This window comes from Colossoma macropomum, unplaced genomic scaffold (genome assembly GCF_904425465.1).
Source record: "Colossoma macropomum unplaced genomic scaffold, Colossoma_macropomum, whole genome shotgun sequence".
NCBI lineage: Eukaryota > Metazoa > Chordata > Actinopteri > Characiformes > Serrasalmidae > Colossoma > Colossoma macropomum.
In genome coordinates this window covers 24806646-24829721 of record NW_023494807.1, presented here as the reverse complement: position 1 = coordinate 24829721, position 23076 = coordinate 24806646, and the positions used below count along the sequence as shown (strand labels likewise).

The 23076-nt window shown below is 40.7% G+C and overlaps 1 protein-coding gene across 2 annotated transcripts in view; it reads right to left on the bottom strand.

The window, feature by feature from the left end:
- Positions 1–23076, bottom strand: part of gpc5c (glypican 5c) — a 281178-nt gene that overhangs the window by 201985 nt on the left and 56117 nt on the right. For both annotated transcript variants that reach the window (XM_036555964.1, XM_036555965.1), the window contains exon 3: positions 12938–13647. In XM_036555964.1, coding sequence (XP_036411857.1) covers positions 12938–13647 — 710 coding nt within the window. The remainder of the gene's footprint in view (positions 1–12937; positions 13648–23076) is intronic.

Here is a 23076-nt window from a genome sequence, read left to right as displayed (position 1 = left end):
TCAATGAATACGCTTAATTATTTCCTGTGTCTATAAATTTGTATTCAGGCAGATTATTACATGGTAGCTTAGGGGGAGAGTGCACAATCAGCATATTTGTGGAGGAAGGCACTGCTGGGCAGAGAGAGAGAGAGAGAAATAAATGGAAATGTATGAAGAAAGAAAAAGTGTATGAATAAGAGTGAGAAGGAAGAACAAAGACACTGAAGAGAGGGGGAGAAGAAAGTGATCAGCTACACCATATAAAAAAAGTAAAAAGTCAGGCAGCTGGGGCGCCAAACAAAATCAGTGTATTCATTTACAGTAAAATATAGTATAAAAGTATAGTATATTTTCTCAATGACAGTAAAAATCTGTAAAATTAGTCACTTAATTTCTCAGAAGTACTGTTGTTTACTGTTCGTCAACAGTTTCACTAGTTCAACTAGTTATTCTGACGAAGTTTTTGCCGTAATAACAATAACAACCATTATATTAACACAAATGTCTGTGTAAACTATAAGCAATCCTTTTTTTCTGGATTTACACTATTTCTGTTAAGTAACAACAGCAGTGTTAAAATACAGTGTATCTATGGTTTATTTACATGCACTCAATCGTTCTTTCAAAAATTGGGTACCAACTATTAAATTTCCACAGTACAAGAGTAATAGAGGAAATCCCTGCCAGAAAAAAGAGAAAAAAGGGAGCTCTCTGAAGCAGATATGTGCGAAAGATGATAAAATTTCTTGTCCTTGTAATATTTTTGTTTAACTACAGGGCAGAGTAGATTCATACATTTGCATTTTACTTACTGTCCCAACATTTTTGTAACTGGGTTTGTATTACAGTGTCATTACTGGTAGTCCTGTAGAGCCAGACATGATCTTGTAAGAAGAGTACATGTCTGGGGACCACCTGTTAATCTTTTGGTGCTAGACTGCAGCAAAATCCACTGCAAACGAGGATATGCCCCATTTAAAACTCTCCCCCAAATTCCTCTAGCCGTGCTCTTTTAACCTCCGGAGGACAATCGATAACACAAGCTTGCTAGTCAAAGCTATCGTTAGCTCACGTTCATTCTTCAAAATGAGTGTTTCAGAAACGTCCTTCGGTTCAGTCTTGCTAGACGTGTGCTCAATGCTTAAACTCGTTTCAATGGAAGCATTTCAAACACTTTCGTTGAAGACATTCACTCAAGTGAAAAGTAATGACATGTTTGCTAACAGCATGTGGTAAATGTTTAGTTTACCAAGCCTGGCCAGATGTTTACAACTCAATATATAAAACATAAAAAAAAAGACAGTATTGGTTATACTTTGTGTGGACGTTGCTGAAATGGAAGACAAAATAGCTTCGGCTGATATCAGCATTGCATTTGGAACACCAGTAACAACCACTGGCCAAGACAGGTGGAGACACGCACTTCAGACACAATTATTCCATCAGCGCCTTGTTGGAACAGTCATAGACAAAGTTCTTACCGTTGTTCAGTGGTGAGCACATCTATTTACATATTTGTTTGCTGTGGATTACGAGTGTCGTTCTAGCATGCTTTTCAGTGGGTGTGACTGCACATTGTTTTGTAAAACACAGCTGCCATTTCTTTCCACATCACTTTTACTCCAGCTGTACTGTCACAACACTGAATGACGTCAAAAAATTGTGAAAATTTCTTGTAGTATCACAATATTATATCTGCCATATCGTCCATCTCTACCCAGATGTTAGTGGCACGAAATCTGGCTCCACAAGACTACCATTACTGGTTATTGCCAGGACAGACGTCATAAGGTTTGATGACATGACAGCTTATGTCACATGGTAATTTTGGTATAGTCTAGCTCCCATGTGTCAAACAAGGCCCATTGGCCAGATCAGGCCCGCCACACAACCTTACCCGGCCCACAAAAGTATTTTTATTTTCTATTAATATTAGCCAATGAGCTGCACTACAGTTCCCAGCATGCACTGCAACATAATGTGCTCCGACTATCCTACCCCAACAACAGTATATAGCAATATCAACACTTAATGTTAGCTCAGCAGCTCCGAAATTGAGCCCAAGTCTTAAAGAACTTGCAGCAAAGAAAGGATGTCAGGTGTCTCGTTCAAGTAAATAGGTAGGTTTAAAAGACTGAGCTCCTGTGGACATTTAAATTTTGTCCATGTAATATTTCAAAGTCTACTACTAAGTGTCTGTCTTTCACTGTTGAAATGTTTGTGTATTTTGAATAAACATTGGCCAGTTCAGGTTGTAGCACAACATAAATTAAAAACGAAATAAAACATTTTTTCCCTCAGGCCCACAGATTTGATGAGATTTTTCAATATGGCCCTTATACTGGTTGAGTTTGACACCCTTGCTCCAGCTCATGACAAACATTATGACACCTGTAATGACATACCGGAAATGGTAACATGAGATTGTTATATAATCAAACAAAATCTGTTATAACAATTCATGACAGCATATAAGATCAGCAGAGTTCAAGTAGTGTTACCAGAAGTGTCTTCCCTCCATGACAGCGATGGAGGGATGCAGGGATTCCCAGCCAGAAGAAAGAGGAAAAAAAAATAAAATAGACGGCACTCCGTCTGTGACCCGTCTCGCTGGCTGTGTTTCACTGGTCGGTTGAAACAGAGCCTGTGGAAATGCGGCCCACTCCCCGCAGCCTCCAGAGGCTTGTTTCCATTATCTAAAAGCACAAGTTGCTATTAACATTCCTTGGTAAGAATGTAATTAGAGCCCTGTGTTAAACCTCGGAGGAAATAAGGTAAAGCTCTATATTAACTCGTCTAATCTGACCACAGCACAAAGTTACGGGCTTTTGTTGTCTTTCTGTGTTTTTTTTTTTTTCCCCACATCTGTGTGAAGCAACGTAAATCTGAAACTGCTGTCCGTCACATAACTGATGACTGTGGGAAGCTCTGAGGTTGCAGTTACAGTTGGTCCAGCTGAGTGTCTTATCCAGGGTTACTTCTAAAATGCATTCGAGTAGACATGAAAAGCGAAAGTAACACAGATTTTCATGCAGAAGCTGAAGCTGAGTTCTTTCGCATAAGTCTCAGATGTCTGTAGCCCACAGATGAGCTGCTTTTGGAAATGCACACTGCACGTGACGAAGCAGAGGACAAACCTTTTGACGTCTGTAGCAAATTGTTGACACAACGACAATCTTTCGGTCAGCTGAGCTGTATGCCAACCACAATGACAACAGCGGAGCAGGCTCTAGACTTTAGGGGGTCCTAAAGAGAGTTTCCTGGGGCATCCCATCATCCTAGCTAATGTAAAAAAACATAAGCTGTCTAAATTATATACATTTATAACTAGACAATGTTTGCATTGCTAATGACTGGAGGCTTGTTTGGGGTTTTCAATTACACATAACCTTCTCAGCACTCTTAATGTAGAAGTCTGTATCACAACTCCGTATTTCTTGCCCAGGCAGCTAAATATAAGCTTTGCTCAATCTAACCCTGGCGGCAGTGGTGACAGTGCTAATGTATTATAAATTCCTCACTCTCTACATACTTAGGTAGCATGATTTCTTTTTTTCCTCTTTGGTGGTGACTCCTTGTGTTTCTCACAACTGGCTGTTCGTAATAAATGAGGCTATGATTGTGTGCATGTACCTGAAAGCATGAGCTTTCAGGTACATGCACACAATCATAGCCTGAGTTTCTAAATCGGGATTAACAAAGTTGTTAAACACTGTTTGGTAGGTTTTGTAAAGCTGAACTTCAGTCAGAATATCTGTCTAAGTTTAACCTTCTTCATTAGACAGACTCCAGATTCCAAAAAGTGGCATAATGTTAACACTGTTAAGAAAAAAAATCTTTAACTTTATCTTTTAATTTTTTTCTGATCATCTTTATTTCTGCTTCTCAGTTCCCGATGTGTATGTTCTTTTACATTAACCAACTGTCTTTTTACCTTCAACTCCAGCATCTTCGACAATGTACAGGTACAGTAATAACTCAGAAGTTGTTAAGGTGGCCTGTGGAGACTGTGTGGCCCTAAGCACCTGCTCATGGACAACAGAGATTGGCGGAGTGAGTTCAAATTGCCTACCTGAAAGGTCACTGTATGGCAGAGTGAGTGTCAGGTTGAGCACTCAGAAGTCTCAAGAAGATCATAAAAAATTCACAAAGAAAGTTCTCTTGAAGATCTCATGGAGAGATCGCCAGCAGATTAGGCCTGGGCAATTTCTACAATAATTAGCACAGTATTTTCTAGTTTAAAAATCACAATCATCAATAACATTGCCCACCCCATCGCCACCGACCCCAAACCAAAGGCACGCACGCAGGCCGCGGCAGCTTTGACCTTCTATTCTATTTTAGTTTAGTTTGCCCTACCGCCCAGGCCTACCGCAGATCACACAGAAAGATTTCACAAAGATCACACAGAAAGATATCACTATGATCACACAGAAAGATATCACAAAAATCAAACAGAATCATTTTATGAATATCACACAGAAAGATCTCGCAAAGATTTCACAAAGATCAAACAGAATCCTCTTACAAAAGCTAAAGGTCTCAAGACCACACACAAAGATCTCATGAAGATCATACAGAAAGTTCTCAAGATCACACAGAAAGATCTAATTATGATCACAAAGAAAGATCTCATGAAGTTCACATAGAGATCACACGAAGATCTCAAGAACATCACACAAAACGGTCACACAGAAAGATCAAGATCACACAGGAAAATCTTATGAACATCACACAGATGGATCCCAATATCACACAGAAATATCTCAAGATTACACAGAAAGATGTTAAGATAAAGACCTCATGAAGATCACACAGCAAGAGCTCAAGACAATCACAAAGGGAGATCTCAAAATAACAGGTTGAACAGCGCAGTAAGACTACATGCTATAACAGGGCCCATGATGTGATAGCGATAATCCATTACATCACAAAACTGTTTATTTCTTGCATATTGAGGTAGCAAGTATAAAAGGGCTGGTTAGTGTGCAGCAGGTTGGGGCAAAATTACACCATCTATAATGAGTTCTACTCTGCAGTTTAATTTGCTATCAAATGAGCAGTAAACAAGGAACAATAAAGTATGACGAGAAGTGAGTCTTTTCACTTTTGGTGAGAAGTGAAAACAACAGAAGAAAAGGAAAGGGCGAGGCAGAAAATTCAGAAAGAGTGAGAACAGAAAAGAAGATCTAAGCCAGAGATGAGGATAAAAGAGGTTCTGGAATGCAATAATAATACACAGAATGGGAAAGACAGCAAAATAGCATTTAAGAGAGAAAGAAAGAGGGAGAGAGAATTTAAGAAGTTTAGACTGGCGACTGAAAAGAATGTGCATTGCTGTGCCCTATCCTCTCTAAATGGAAGATGGGTTGGAGGTGGGCTATACATGTGCCAATGTGAGGTACAGAGAGTAGAACAAAAAGAAAAACAAAAAACACTAACATAGACAAAAAGTGCTGTATCCAGTTAATGGCCAACATATGGTTAGAGACCATAGCTCTTTTGATGCACATTCGTGTGTGTGATCCTTTAGCTCTTCACCAATGGTAACTTTCTGACCACAAAGCTACTCTTTTTAGGTGGTAAGTAACTCTTTGCCTAGCAGTGAAACAGACATGTGCAAAAACTCTTGTACAATACAGATTTGCTTTATTTTTACATAAAATGAATCATGTGTGGCATGGAAATCTAAGTACAGATACACTACCAGTCAAAAGTTTGAGCACACTATACTATACAATAAGAATAATAATAATAATACATTTAATTAAACTTAAAAGGAATTACCGCGTTTAATTTTTATAGTGCTTTTCTGAAACTCTGAAGCTTTACAAATAACATGCACATAAATATACACACAGTTCCCCAGCGGTCAGGGATAATAAAAAAAACCAAACACAAACCGTGATGTATAGTTATCTGGACCATGATTGAGGCAGACTCCGTTGCCTAGTCAAACTCTGCAACCAAGGTGCAAAGACCCTGGCTTACTGCCACTCAAACCCTGCTGCTGTGATGCAAAATCCCCGGCTCAGGGCCTAGTCAAACTCCGCTACTGTGGACCAAAATCCCCGGCTTGAAGCCTAGTCAAACTCCACTACGGCAGTCCAAAATCCCTGGCCTGGTGCCTAGTCAAACTCCGCTACCACAGTGAAAAGTGACCCTGATTTGTTTTGAATTTTCCACTTTTAACTGAGAACCGCCTGACAGCCTTTGCATTGCAGTGGCAGAGTTTGACTGGGCCGCAAGCCAGGACACTTCACACAACAGTAGAAGACTCTGACTAGGCCACGAACCGGGACACTTCTTACCAGAGTTTGATTAGATCGTGAGCCAGGAGTCTTTTAACTGCAGTAGTGTAGTTAACTAGGCCTCAAACCAGGATACATCTTTGGCAGTCGTGGCCTAGTCATAGTCCGGTAACCCCTCGGCCTAGTCAAACTCTGAAATCACAGTCAAAAACAACCCAGCTGACAGCCTGTTCAAAGTCCCTGGCTTGAGGCCTGGTCAAACTCCACTACCATGATAAGAAATGTCAAAGCTTGTGGCCAAATCAAATCCCACTACTGCGGTAAGAAGTGTCCCAGTTCACGGCCTTGTTAAACTCCGCTACCACAGACTTCGTGGCTTGCGGCCTAGTCAAACTACACTAGTGCAGTGGAAAGTGTCCTGGCTCACAGCCACTCAAACTTTACCGTGGTAAGAAGTGTCCCGGTTTGTGGCCAACTCCACTACTACTTGTAAAAAGTGTTCTGGCTCACAGCCTAGGTAAACTAATTTTTTATCAGGCGACAACAGAAAATTCTAAAAAAAAATAAATAAATAGAAAAATCACAAACAATACAAAACAAACAAAACCCAATATAAAGCAGCAGCTAAAATATGCACAGCATTCTGACAAAAGGCTATTTAGACTCTGCCCTTCCTCATTACAGCACAACTGACTGGGTAAAATGCATGAACAGACATGGACATAACAAGCACAGACGTACCACTAAAGCCTTGGGTACATTACATGACTTTTAAAGTCTCAACAGATTATAAAAAGACTGGGCATCTCATACTACCTGACTGTTTTTGGCAGATTTTTTTGGGCGACAAAAATGATGGGTATCACATACTAAACGATTAGGGATCACACACTACTCAACTGCTGAAATGAACGGAACTCACTGAAATCTTGCGAACTCAAGCATTCTACTTGCTTTAAAAGTTATAGTTTAATTTTTTGGGCTGGCTGTTTATTTTGGACAGAAATTCATATATAGGCATCGATGTGAAGATGTATACTGGTCTTAGAAACAACTTGGAAGCTTTGAAGCATAAGCTTTCAGATCAAAATGTCTAAGGTTATGAAAAACATGCAAATCAAACTCTTGACTGGTACCTCATGTTTCAGATTGATCAAAACACTCTGACTTTGTTCACATCTAAATAACTGAATTGGTGGAATTCCCCTTCAAGAGAATATTGTTCTTCTTAGAGGACTGTTTTTCATCTGTGTAAGCTTGGAGCTTCCAGAGCAAGAGGGTGTGCAAGCAAGCCACAGATTTCAGTTTTTCATTTTCTTTCAAATACCTGCAGACAGACTTATCTTGGCATTGAAAGCTTAATGCAAGAGCAAACGAGTTCACATGAAAAATACTGATCGGAAAAATGTGCATCATTTGTAACCCAGAACGTGTTGAGAACGTTCAGCAGGGGGTTGAATACTTTCGCAAGGCACCATACATAGAGAGGCACGCAGATACACAGATGGAGACATGCACTGAGGAACGCGCATAACACAAAAACCACAGACATGCAAAAGAATACGACCCCTGAATGTGTGAAAACTCTATACCTTCTGAGACTACACACTGACCAACAGAGAGTCCAGCCACATATGAAGCAGCCAGAGTCATCTGCGGTATACCATCTCTACTATAACCTGATCTCAGCACACACACGAGCTTGAGTTCATGTGTGTATGAAAGTGTGTGTGTGTGTGTGTGTGTGTGTGTGTGTGTGTGTGTGAGAGAGAGACTTGCACTATATTTATGTCCAAGCGTCTCACCCTGACTCTCTCGCACACATATACAGACCACTCTACCCAGTGAGTTCAAACTGTGGTCCCACAAAACAAGTATTCAGACTTTAGATATTAACAAGGATTATGTTATGATCTATTTATCCCAAGGCATTAATTTTTATAATAATGAGCTAAATATATACAAAATCATCATTTGGGAGGAGGTTGTCACAAACACTAACCCCTAAAGTTACACTTGTAAGAAGAAGAGAATTTTTTGAAGGTTAACATCTTTTTGATTCCTTCTAAAGATTTAGATCTCATAACTTGTTTACATAAAAAAACATGCTGTCTCTCATTTTCATGTCACTTTCACTGCACTACCTCTGCATTTACAGTGAGATCCCTGTTCCTCATGGTGAGCAGTTACATCGCATTGTTTTGAAGTAACTGCGTCCCAAAGTCTGAAAAATCAGCGTGTAACATTAAGAACTGTCACTACCAAAACACAGATTTTCTGCAATTAAGTAAACCTTTCATGGTTTAGTAAAATATTATAATTTTATGTGTGAATAACTGTTCAAAGCTGTGTTTGCTAATCATGTACTGTGTTTTTTGATTTATGCGCAAAATTAGCACAAAAAAAAAAATTCACGACTGAAACATTTGGAAAAGTTTCAGTAGTATTATTATTGTATCGGTAGTGACAAAATGGAATGTTCAATCATTTATTTATATGAAATTTAGAGGGTCACTCAAAGAGAAAGGATTTTAGTCTAAAGTTTAAGTCAGTTGAAAGTCCAAAATGGGTTTGACTTTGAACTGATTTGGTAGAACGATCCCTATGCACACACACATATTTGGACTGGCTGATATCTGAAAAAAAAAAAAAATTAACACAATATTTTATTGTTAAAAATTGAGAATATTGATTATATCGCCTCTTCCTCACACATACATACATACACACACTGCATCTTAGACTTACTTTCTATGCTGCTGTTAGCTTAAATGGTGCTTTTAACATAATTTCTTTAAATGAAAAACACACCTCAGCACTTCACATTATGTGCACAGAATCACCAACACACGAAAAATTGAAATCATCATTTTTAACATTGCTGTTTTGCAATTTCACCTGGGGTGTCAACATTTTGCCATTACCTATTCACATGAAAGCCAATGCGAGTCCCATTGTCTCTCTTTCTTTTAATGATTTTTTTTAAAAGTTTTGGAAACTCCTGTTGTTTCGCTTATTTTCCTTTGACCTTCTCATTCCTTTTGCAAGTGGAGTATCTTATATCTAATCTCTTCAGAAATATCTCCAGAAAAATGAATAATTTGTGCTTAATGGCTCTTTAGGCTGGAAATAAAATAAATGAAGGGTGGTGTCTGACTTTTGCACAGTACTCTGTGTGTGTGTTTGAGAGTGGACAGAAGACTCGCAACCAAGTGTGTGACTTTCTCTCACACACACACTTCATAGGGCGTAGTGCCATCTCAAGACTGCATAGCGGGGTGGGGGGTGGAGGGAATGCCAACCACAGCCCCTCTGGGAAAACATCACAGAGAAATACCACACCATCATAATTCCTCTAATAACACACACACACACACACACACACACACACACAGGCCACTGCACGGTTCACTCTTTATGATCTTTGGAGAGGGAAAACTATCTGCTTTCAAAACATCTCAGCTTTATTTTCACAGCAATGAACTGCACTCCATCACAAGCAGAAGCAGAGAGAGCAGTGAATACTGGACTAACGCACTTAAATTAGACAAATAGAGACTGGACTGACGATGATGATGGCGGCAGTCATGTGGCTTCAGGTTTTACTGTTTTCCTTCACGGCCCACAAGTCCTGTGTGAAGAAAGCTCCTGGACGTTTAAAGGGCACAGCAGTGAAAGAAGAACAGAGTGGGTTTAACGAACAGAGAGAAGTTGTGGGTTGTGGTGAGAGAAAACGAGAGAAAGAGCAAGAGAGATTAGACAAAATATTTTCAGGCTTTTGAACTCACTTTAGCCAATTTGTATGAACCATTGAAAGTCATTTGCATATTTTGTTCTCGTTCTTCTGCCCTCCTTTTCTATCTCTCCCTCTCATTCTCTCCCATTTTCTTATTTCTCTCTCTCCCTCTCTCTTTCTCATCTCCTTTCAATCTCTCTTACTCTCTTTCCTTCTGTCTTTCCTTTCTTTCTTCCTCTCTTCATTGGCTCTAAGGCCCAATCCCGTTTCTTCTTTTTACCCCTACCCCTTGTTTTTGAGTGGTTGAAATCTTGCCCTACGAAATGGGACAAGCCTCAAATTTAAAAAAAAGAAAAAAACATCGCTTCACTAACAGGCTGCTCTGTAGGTGACCCGGTCCGTCTTCAGTGATAGCAGAGAAGGGAAAAGTGCAGCTCCTCACTGCTGGGCTTTAGTTACATTTAGGGCATCATATGCTTTCAAAGAGGGGGGATAAGACAATTATTTATTATTGCCCACCGCTAATTCTTCAGTGATATGAAGCCGAAGTCAGCTATTCACCAGCTTTTTGTTTGAATTTTCTCGTTCCACCTTAAATGGTGCAGCAGATAGCTACATTCTAGCACTTCAGGCGTCAATACTGCTGGACTATTTAAGGTGGAACGGGCAAGTTGGCTTGCTAGCTAGCTACTGAGACATTAGCATGCTATTAGCGATTTTTTTATGCTTGTTAGGAAGAAAACGACCATAATACACTGAAACACGATTTAACTAAGATAATACAATGGTGACTGTGATTTTTTTTTTAACGGAGAAAATTCTCACATTTGTGGGTTTCTTTAGTCGCTCACGCAGCCATCTTGCCGGTTCTTCTGTTTTTCTGATAACACTCCGTTTGGAGTTGCGCCTCTGAAAAACCTCCGTTCGGAGGGCCATGTAGCCCTAACACTTCACCCTACCCCTCTATCTCAACAAAAACTGGGACACCCTAACCCTATACGTGAACACGCAAAACAGAGGGCTAAGGGCTGAGTGGTAGGGGCAAGGGGTGAAATGGGATCGGGCCTAAGTCTCCCTTTCACTCTCTACCTCTCTTCTCTCTCTCTCTCTCTCTCCCTGCCTTTTTCTCTCTTCTTCTCTGTCTCCCACACTTCTCTACCCAGTTGTCTTTTTCTTCTCTCCCCCTTTTTAATATCGTTCTCACCTCTCTTTCTCTTATTGTTTTTCCTCTCTTACTCTCTATACACATACATACATACATACATACATACATACATACATCATCTAAACCGCTTATCCTTCTGGGTCGGTGGGTATATGTGTGTATATATATATATATATATATATATATATATATATATATATATATATATATATATATATATATATATATATATATATATATAGGGAACTGAAGTATTTAAACATTGACATTTTGGTTTGCTTACAAAAGAATACACTTTCATGTTCATGTTTTCTAATGACTGTTCTCACACCAAACTGTACAGCACACAGAATATATTTTGATTCTGCCATTCACAAACAGGTAATAGTGACATCACATGAGTGTCTGAGTGGACTTGCCATCACGAACATTAATCATGAGGTTAACTGTGAGCTCTCTTATGATGACATCACTGACGACTTTGCATCACATGTGAATGCGTGCGAGAGGCTTCTCTAACCTCAGCTTAACAACGAGAAAGTACCAGACTGAACTGTCATAGTTTTTGTGTGTCATTTATGGCTTTGGAGATCTGGAGTTAATTTCCAAGCAAACTAAAATTAATCTGCAATTCTGCCATTGCCTGGTTCCACTTCACAAAGAATGGTCTCAAACAATATACTGGGTTCCAGAACCAACACAACTTGTTAAAAGGGAATTTGAGAAAGAGAGAGAGAAAGATTGGCTGAAACTTTTAGCGCCAGGCAACCAGAAAAGCCTGAAAGAACAGTGAACTAAGAATAATCCATTCTCCAGCTCCACTCATCCATATAACTGCACACAGTACATAATCATGCACTTTACTGCTGTCCTTTATATACCATAGGAGAAGACAGGAAACAAGATAAATAAAGGAAAGAGACTGAGACGAGAGAGAGAGAGAGAAAGAAAGAAGCAATAAAAAGAGGGAGAGTACCCCTTTAAGTGTAAGAGAACATTAAGCAAGAGAGACGCAGAAGGAAAAAAAAGAAAGAAAAAAGAAAGAAGGTAAAGCAGAAGAAGGAGAAGCAGGAAAAGACAGACAGGACAAAGGAAAAAGAAAGAAAACAGAGAGGAGAGCATCCCATATACATGTTTTATATGTGTGTATGTATGTATGTATATATATATATATATATATATATATATATAGATAGATAGATAGATAGATAGATACACGGGCCATTTCTTTTGGTCAACAGACGTGTCACACACATATACATACACACACACACACCACACAGAGAGAGAGAGAGAGAGACAGAGAGAGAGAGAGAGAGAGAGAGAGAGAGAGAGAGAGAGAGAGAGAGAGAGAGAGAGAGACATGACTGGCAGTTTGGCATGCGACTGCTGACACTAAAGATGTATTTTTCCTGTCATTAACATGATTGGACTCTACCCAGCTAGAGCATTCAACACCAACCAGTCACTCACAGTCATCTAAACGACTTCAAAACAGCCCTAAAACACAGTTTGACTAAGAAAGTTTCACTCCTTTAAGTTTTACGTTGATTCCTTTTAATCCTGGAACATCAGCCATGGCATGTATGCTGAAACACACATGACATTTCAGCTCACTGAAACAATCAGAAGTAGCAGATAATTCTACAACTTCACTCCATACAACACGTGTTTAAGTAGAAGAGGAGATATTATGATTTGAATTTGATGAAAGGTTATTGTTGTGCACAGTCTTGTTTTGCACAAAGTAATATCATCCTTCACAATTTTTTATGTGCCAAGTTTTTGTGTGTTATTACTCACTGTGGCAGTCAGCCTGGGTCCATGAAGCTGGGCATAGAGAATGGCCTCGTTGACCTGACCTCTGATCCTGAGCAGGGCAAGTTCCAGGCTGTGTTCACCAGCCACGGCTAGGGTCAGATCCTCCAGGATGGCCACGTAGCGCCTCCAGTGCATGTCTAGCTCAGACAGACTGGCTAGACAGCCGCGCATCACATTGAGGCAGTACGCCCCACACGGCCGTATGAGGGTGAGTCCACGGCAGTGCGGGCAGTACTGCATCTTCACCAGCGCTCTCGTGCACTCTTTAGTCAGTGGTGCCACTTCTGTCCCATTCATCACTTCCTCGCCCACTGAAAAGGCACGGGTCAGCTCCCTGGCCGCCCGCAGGGCCTCTGCCAGCTCCTCCGCCATCGCCCGGGCATGATGCCCAAACGGGTTTACATCCTGCCGGGTCATCCGCAGGCAGTCAGACAGGTTGTTGCCATCGGTGACGGCTGCCGCCGCACCCGGACTGATGAGGTGGGTATGGACAAGCGGGAAGAGGTTGTCGTAGAAACGGTGGACAGCAGCCTCGACGGAGATGTTAGAGGAGGCGTCCCGGATGAAGAGGGAGAGGTCAGAGAAGAGGGTGGAGACGTGCGGGGCGACTGCAGCAGAGATGGAGGTGTAACCGCTCTCAAACAGAGAGCTCAGGTGACCCTGAGAGAAGGAGAAGAGGGACCGATACGTATCTGTGGAAAGAGAGAAGAAGAGAGAGGGATTGTGTATAAATAGAGACAGAGAGAGTCCGTTTTTTTTGCCAGTGAATCTTCTTACACCAATGAAATGATAGAAAAATGAAGCAAAAATACAATCTGGTATTTTTAGTTTTAAAGTGAGACATCTTCGCACATCTTCCCACTCATTTGTTTCCTGTGGAGTTATTTTGTTTGCAGTATGCAAACTATACTGGTACAGTATGAGGTATGCAGTATATAGTGGTACAGTATGCAATGTATACAAGTGAAGTATTCAGAATGCAATATATATTAATGCATTTCTCTAGGTATCAATCAGTGTACAGTATACAGTATGTACTAGTGCAGTATACAGTGTATACAGTATACTGGCACAGCATGCAGTATATATAGGTACACTTTGCAGTATACAGTACATACTAGTGCTGTTTGATGTATACAGTATATGCTGGCACAGTATGTAGTATAAATGCCATTTGAAGTATACAGTATATACTAGAGCAGTGTGCAGTATACAATATATACTGGTACAGTATGCAATATGCACTAGAGCAGTGTGCAGTACACAGTATATACTGGTACAGTTTGCAGTATGCACTAAAGCAGTGTGCAGCGTGCAGTATACAGTAGAGCAGTGTGCAGTATACAGTATATACAGTATATACTGGTACAGTATACAGTATACACTAGAGCAGTGCGCAGTATACACAGTATGCTATTTTGAACACTGCCTATGTGGCCTCATGCTATCTCTTTTTTTCCCTCTCCCTTGCCCCCCCCTTGCCCTCTCTCGCTCACGCTCTCATTTTAATAGTGGTTTTCAAAAATGGTTACAAGCAGGTAATATGATTATGCAAATTAATCATATGATGCTTTTGGTTAACTCGTTCAGTAATATCACTAGTTTGACTCCAACAGACACACACAAAACACACGCCCTAACTTTTTCTTGGTCGGCGTCCGGTTGGTGTGACCTGTCTACTCAGCTGTGCTCCCATGCCCCCCGCTTCCCCCACCCACACACACATGCACACGCAGTGGCGTTCTCTCCTGGGCGACTGATGTCAGATTGAAGGCATGTTAGCAGATGGAGAAACAGCAGCAACTGCAAAGAAACTGAGACCGAACACCTCACGCCAACACACACAGGCAAACAAACACGTATTACAGTAGCCGCACATATTCCAAACATGAACACACAAACTACAGTACTCACTCGTACAAACATGATTCCAAACATGAACATACCTATACACATGCATGCAAAGAAATACATGTACAGGACCCACCTCTCAGTGTTGGGGTTATTGCTCAAAAAAGTAACCACTGCTAATTACTTCTCTCAAACTGTGTTGTGATTACTTATTACTTCCTAGACAATAAATTCTATTCCTCAGTACTCCTGTGTTACTCTCTAAAGCTCATATAGATCTGTACCTAATATTCAAGAGCAAACCCAATAGCCATTTTCAGCAATTTATTTAGACAGAAAGCCAAAAAAGCCAAACAGTAAATGTTTTTTAAAAGGCATGCTGTAGCACACAAACACAACATACAGGGACAGTCACAAATAATCAGTACAGAGAAAAAAATGTATTTAAATGCATCAAGCGTAATGTAACAACTTCTTGACAGCTACACATCTTTCAAGACCTATAATGTTGTCTTTTCACAGTGGAAGGATGGACAGAAACACTTGTGGAGCTTTAAATACTGTTTATCTGAAGGTGGCTGGTTTTGGTGGTCTACCAGGTCTTACACTGTTGTTAGGAGTCTAATTTTCTCTGTATCTTTTAATAATTTAAGTTTTGGAAACTTCAGCATTTTTGTTTTTTTTTAACCCCCGAAGGTGTCAATTAGGGTTGAAGTCAGGGCTCTGTTCAGGCAACACCAAACTCATCAAACCATGTCTTTATGGAGCTCGCTTTCTGCACAGGGCACAGTCATGCTGGAACAGGAAAGGGTCGTCCCCAAACTGCTGACACAAAGTTGGAAGCATGTAATTGCCTGAAATTCTTTGTATGCTTTAGTATTAACATTACCCTTCACTGAAACTAAGGGGCCCAAGCACTGAAAAACAGCCCCAGCCCATTATCCTTCCTCTACCAAACTTTACTATTGACATTATGCATTCCAGTAGGTAGTGTTCTCCTGATCAGGGGTGTCAAAACTTTTGAATTGCATACAACTGTATCAAGAATACATATGCATCACATACACCCCTCTGTGCGTATGCACACACACACACACACACACAGAAGCTAATTATTCTGTATTGGTCCATATGCTGTGGAGACTCCCAGTAGTGCAGTCACAGTGGGCCTAAAAACAACACACACAGAGAACAGCTGTACAATGCACGCGCACACACACACACATGCACACATAAGATCAACTACAGAGGGAACTGTTATTTGCTGACCAGTGTGAACAACTGGACAAATGACATAGACAAAGAACTGTGTTCATGCTGTGGGAAATAGATGAAGTTCAAATGAAACCGATTTTTCTACTCCAAATGCTTTCTTAAATGGAGATTTGGCACATATTTTGGAGCAGCAAGAAAAGGAGAACAAGGCAGTTAGGAGAAGGGAAAGAAATGTGGAAAGAAAGAATGATAGAGAGGTTAAAAGCAGCTCCTAGACTGTGTGTGCGTGTAAAGGCGAGACATTTTGGAGAGAGAGAGAAGCTAACCGCAGGCAGAATGTGCCAGTCTAAAGTTTCAGCATTTTCGGAGGGCAAACTCATGCCACAAACTTGCCAACAGAGAGAGAGAGAGAGAGAGAGAGAGAGAGAGAGCATGCACTGAAAACAGCATTAGTAACCTTAGTTACATCTGATTACTGCCAGATACTGACATTTACTAATGTGCATATGTATGTGTGCACTCACTGACTTTGACTAATTTCTGCAGCGCTCACCACCAAGCCTGTGTTTCCATTGCCATTGGGTCAGAACAGCTCTCTGAAGACAAACTGACAGAGCGCAGGTCCTTCCCTGTTGTTTTCGAATGGAATTAGCCACTAAGCCACTCATAAATCACTCAGGGTCACACCTTAAACCGTCTGCCAGCCGTGTTCGTGGGAACTAAAGTTATCGAAAAATCAAAGTTTTAAAAGCATGTGAATATGACATCTTTGGTACGATATGTAGTACAAACAGGGACAATCTAAACCTCTTCTGGCAGGCAAAGTGCAATTATCGCTGTTTTTAAGAGCTTATTTGCGACCAGTCCTTCAAATACAGTATGGCAGTAGTATGCAAATAGACTGTATGACTGTAGGAAGTGAGAAAACTGAGAATTAGTGCTAGAAGGCCAGATCTCTGTTTGATGACCAGAAACAGGACTAGCGAGGATCATCACAGGAACCAAAAGGTACAGATGGAAATTCATAGGACGTTAGACTTGAAACAGGAGGAGCTTCAGGTACGGCCCTCCTCCCAAACTTTAGTTATTTCACAGGAATAATGATGACTGGTCCACTGTGCAGTGTTGTTGGACAAACATCTACATGACAGGGTCATCAGAAGTTAACCTTAGCGGTGATCTCAATACAAAAGTCAACATCTCAGATATGCAAAATAACTTAGATAAACTACAAATCAAGTCCTGTGGTCTGATGGAACAAAAGCTGAAAAGCTTGAGGACTACTGCTGCAGGGGCAGTGCTAGAGAGAGTGGACATCTTAGGCTTAAGCCCCTGAGCCCGCCCCTTGTGCTGCCCACAGTTCTATCACTACAAATACAGATGGGAATCTGAAGGTTGCGCATAGCTGAAGTTGAGATTGACACTTTTCTTTCGTTTTACTTTATGTCCATGATGTCTGTGCACATTAACTGGCTTCTCTCTAGCTTTTTAATCAAGTTTCCGTTCCACCTTATATGGTGCAGTTGGTCTCTAGGGTGCCCGAACATAACTGATGGACCGGCTTCTTATTCAAATTTATTGTTCCACCTTAAATGGTACAGGAGGTAGCCTCCAAAGTGCTAGAATACAACTGACGAACCAAGTTCTTCTTAGAATTTTCAGTTCTGTCCTAAGGAACCAGTCCACCAGAATATAACCAATGCACCATTTAAGTTAGAATGGAAAATTCAAAAACGCTAGCAAATAAGAGGCCAACTTCAGCTTTGTATATTACCTCAACTACTACCTTGACAGGAGACGCGAGATGTGCAGCATCACTGATGAATCAAAGGTGAAAAAAAGATTCAGAGCTTTGCTAGAAATATTCCCCCCTCATACATTCAAGATAATGTAGAGCTCGGAATCCTCCAACTCTTTTTATCCTACCTCCCTCCTTAGAGCATACACAACCTCAGATCTGCTGTAAGAAGAAAACGTATTTTTACAGGTCATGAACAAGCAGCTAAGAAGCAAAATCTACCACTGCTTGACCTTCATCTGCTCTACACTAAGAAATGAAGATTTCTTTATGTGACAAGAACGTTCTCCAATAATTCATGTTATATACTTGTAATGAAATGCTAGGACAGGCCAGAACATGACTGTAAATCTAAATGCTTTCAGCAGAGACATGCTGAGTACGTGAGATCTATTCACTGTCTGCAGGCCTTCACAGCAGCGTTTTAACGGACAACGCCATTTTACAGCGCAGGCTTCCGTTTCACATAAACACAGCATTAAATCAGCAACAGGGCTGCTAGCTGGGCAAGTGCATACTAGCAGGGGGGCTACACAGAGTCAAGATGGTGGCCAGATTTACGGCCTTGTAATGGGAGGTTATACAGCCTCTTAAGATGGTCCAAGAGAGGCTTTCATAAATTACCAATCTTCTTAATCACCTGAGAGCAATTTTCAAATCCCTGAGATGAGCTGCTTACTTGGTTCCTCAGACTCATGACTTCAATAAAATTGCGAAATAGAGTTAAAACCAAGAGTGTTTTGCTGCATTCAAGATAATGTAGAGCTCGGAATCCTCCAACTCTTTTTATGCTACGTCCCTCCTTAGAGCATACACAACCTCAGATCTGAGCTTGTATTTGCTTAGCTGCTATGTCAGCATAAAATACATGGTACATACCAGCGTTGTATGCAAATATTTTTAGCTGCTATAAAAAGCTGCAGGTTTTAGCACTGCATGCAATGCTTCTAAAAACTATAAATGTCAATACAGGGAAGAAATTGTCATTTTAACTGTGAAAAAGAAACACCATGTAAAAAGTTTGCATTATACTGCTATTTTTTTAAAATATACAGATAATTAAATTTCTTCCAAATAATTTAGGGTTCCCCACAGATTCCTGCACAAGGAAACACACCCAAGCAGTAAAGCACGTATGGTTGGAGTTATGAAGTTCAAAATGTGAAACTAAACAGTTTATTATCTAATGGCAAGGTTCATGATTTTAAATGTAATCAATAGAAAAAAAACAGCATAAAGATAATACATCGGCTGAAGATTGCAAACCTGACTCCCAGCTCACAAGATGATGCTGGGCAGGTGAGCTTGGGTTGTGGGGAAATGTTGGATATTGCACACCACGTACTTATAGCTCAAGAATAACTGACTACGAATAACTGACCACAACTTCCATTAACACCTGGACTCAAAACATTTGATTTAAGATGTACACATGAAGGAGAAAAAATTTTTAGTGTTTGCATTGGAATTATTTCTCTGCACTCAAACACTCAAAAACAGCTATTTGGTTAGGTTAGTGCATTCACTTCAAGAGAACATGCGGGCTATGATAATTCACCATTTATGGCACCAAAAAGATCAAAACAATCAATCTGATCAAAAATCTTACAAAGAATGACTTAACCTTCCATTTACCAATTATCCCAGTATTTAGTGATTGTAAAGTGATTCATATACAAACAAAAAATCAAAAGCCACTATTACATCTCGTTTAATTGCGCTATGAGAGCCACCATGTTTATCTAACATCTCTAGTCCCAGCTTTTGAGAAGCTCTCTTAAGAAGTGACATCCCTAAATCTTGCTCTTGGGAATTACAAGTTGGAGGGTCATTTAAGTGGATCTTCAGTTCTGATCTGGTCAGGATCAAACTGGACTTCTTTTCACAAGAGAGCAAATCCTCCATGTTCATGATTTCTACTCTAAATAGAAGCTTCTAGGATATGATGAGGTTTAATGCAAGGTGACACATGGTCACATAATGGACACATAATGCGAGACACATGGTCAGAACCACTCTGGATGAGAAGAGAGGATACTGTACTAAAGTGTAGGCTGATGTTGCTGTGATATTGCTATTTGCCCCCTCTTGATTTCCTCCGTTTTTACACTAAAAAGTTTCACATCTTAATACAAAATGTAATAAAAGACAAGGAGAACTAAATTTAACTGACCCTGCCAGTTTTGGCAGCAACAACTGCAACTGTGCGTTTCCAAAAACTAGAGATCAGCCTTCTGCATCACTGTGGAGGAATTTTGGCCCTCTCTTCATTTCAGAATTGCTTTCATTCAGCCACACTTTCTAGCATGAACTGCCCATTTAAGGTCCTGCCGCATCATCTCAATGAGGTTCAAGTTAGGATTTTGACTATTTTTCTTTCTTTTGACCCATTCAGAGGTGGACTTGCTCTTGAGCTTCGGATTATTGTTTTGCTGCGGATCACAGACTTATGATCGAACGTTCTCCTGCAGGATTTTCCGTTAAAGAGTAGAATTCATGTTACCATCGATTATGGCAAATCGCCCAGGCCCTGAAGCAGCAGCAGCAAAACATCCTCACCCCGTCACACTACCGTTTGCCTGTTGGAATGATATTCTTGAAGTGGAACGCTGTGTTAGCTCTATGCCGGATCTAACAGGACCCACATGTTCCAGAAAGTTCCACTTACGACTCATCAGTAACAGTATATTATTCCAGAAGACTTGAGGTTCATCAAGGTGTTTTTAGCAATGATTTTTTTCCCTTGCAACTTTCCCATGGTTACCATTTTTGACCAGTCTCTTTCCAAAGATTACAATAATCACTGACCTTATCTGTGGCAAGGCCTGCAACTTCCTTGATATTCGTCTGGGTTCTTTTGTGACTTCCTGGATGAGTTGTTGCTGTGCTACTGGAGGAATTTCGGTAGGCCAGCCACTTCTGGGAAGATTCACCACTGTTCCAAGCCTCCTATGTTTGGAGATAATGGCTCTCACTGTGGTCCCAGAGTCTTAGAAATGTCTCTGTAACCCTTTCCAGAGTGATATATTTCAAAAACGTTCTCTCTCATCTCTTCCAGAGTTCAGGAAGCTGAAAAGGTTCTATTTAAGTGATGTTCAGATTCAACAGGGCTGGCAGTAAATCAAGCCAGAGTCTCTTTAGTTTAATTGATAGCAAGAGGATGAAAGCTGCACAGGAATTTCAACCACTGAGAGTATGATGATCAGTGGTCGGAACATGCAGCCACTGTTGGTGAAAATGTTTTTGGATAATAATAATAATAATAATAGCATACATACATACATACATACATACATAATACATATATACATTCTGATGAAGCTTATTTTGTCCCCCGATACAGCTATAAAAAAAAAAAAAGAGTCTGCTTTTTAAAGCATAACTACTCCCCAAGTTTTTTATTAATAGCTGAAATGCATTATTTTGCAATAATAATCAACACCAGCCTTGCTCGAAATGTGAACAAATCTTTCCAAACTGTAAAAACAACATTTTTTCGTGGTCAGTTCCACCTCTGCAGCGCCCCTCTGGTTTAACACTGCTATAGGCGCAGATGATGTGTCTTCGTACCAAAGTACGATGATGCGCCACAGTAGGCATATCAGCCAGCCAACGTTATTGCCCCCTGATGATGCCCTAACTTGTGCCCAGAGCCATGTAGAGAAATGGCTCTGCTCGTGCTGCGCTCTTAAATATGAACCCATGCGAGTCTAGAGCGAGGGAGAACATCGGCGCTGTTTTGGATGGTTTTCCATATATATCGTCTCAGCACATTTAGCGCTTTATTTAGTGTTCTAGTTAGTTATTATTTGTAATACTTAGCTATTGTATTTGTAGATATTGTAGTTTTAGCCTTTTAGACTTAACTATCCTTATATTGATAACATTCAATGTAAGATTAGGTAACCTGACAGCCCAATTAAGTGAGGATTCTTGCAAGTCTCCATATAGCTGCTGATAAGGGCCATGAACAGCTTGCAGAACGTAAGGATTTAGGGCCACTGCAGCAAACCCTTGATGACAGATGAGGCAGTGTACGAGGCAGTGTAACGCCTCTACCGCTCACCGTTAATCATTTTCCGGCACTACGTTAACTCTTAAGTGGCTCGAGTCAGTGGCTTAAGATGCACTGCCTGATCAGAAACATCTTCCCCCGTCAAAGATGGGGACAGTAGTGGAGAAAAATCTTTAAACTCTCAGTTGCAAAAGTGCTGTTTGATTCCGTCACTCTCCATATTTTCTGGTAGCTAACGTTAGCTATAAAAACACAGCAGCTCAGCCCACCCGATTTCCCTCGCAGCTCCACCTCCAAACCCGTAGATCACTGCAGTGCCCCTCCCATTTCTGAGCATTTTTCCAAGTTGAGCCAGGGGTGGAGTTAGCTGAAAACAGTGGGGTGTAGTTACTCTTTAAATCGATAAAACATCTTTCTTTAGGCTAAACTTTGAGCAGTCAATTGTTATTAATAGTATTTTTGTGTAGTTAATCACGCTTAATAATTTTGTTCAAATATTTTAATCCTTCAACAGCCCTAACTGTAGATTTTATCACTGCCATTGATATACATATTTCCTTGACCCTTTCATTTGAATGGAACTAATCATGGTCCATTCCACTGTCCTCCAGCTGGAGACAGCTTTGTTTCCAGATGCCAGTGAGGAATTCAACACAGATGGAGTTGAGACTACCAAGAGACACTGTACTAGTAGGTGCTGACAGCAGCTTACAGCTAATAATCCGCATCCGCCCCAAAGTTCGCATGAAAAGTCGACTTTAATTCATGGACTTATCTATTCATAACTGAATTAACTGTGGTACAATAAGGCTGCGTTTGGCTCCTCTTGACCATTTTCTTTTATTTGTTATTCCTTACTGACCTACTTCAGCCGTGCAACATCCCTGTCCATAATCCCTCTCGCAGTCAGCCTGGTCAGCAGGCTGAGGGGACACGGGCTGTTCCGAGACACTAGGGCGCTTCACTCGCCGATCACCCGTCACCCCAAAAAGCCCCTTAATCCCGCCAGGAGCTCGAGTTTCAGATTGGTCACATAGAGACATGAGGCGCACGCGGCTGCTCCACTGCTGAAATAACCTGCTTTTAGGGGGACGCAGTAAACCCACCCACACACCAGCCATGACCAAGTACCCTTCACCAACATCATGAATACAGTTAATTTCACCTATTTTTTCTTTCGGAGGGGGTGTCAACTTATTATTTTCACTTTCACTGCTTTCTTGTAATGACGTTACTAGTTAT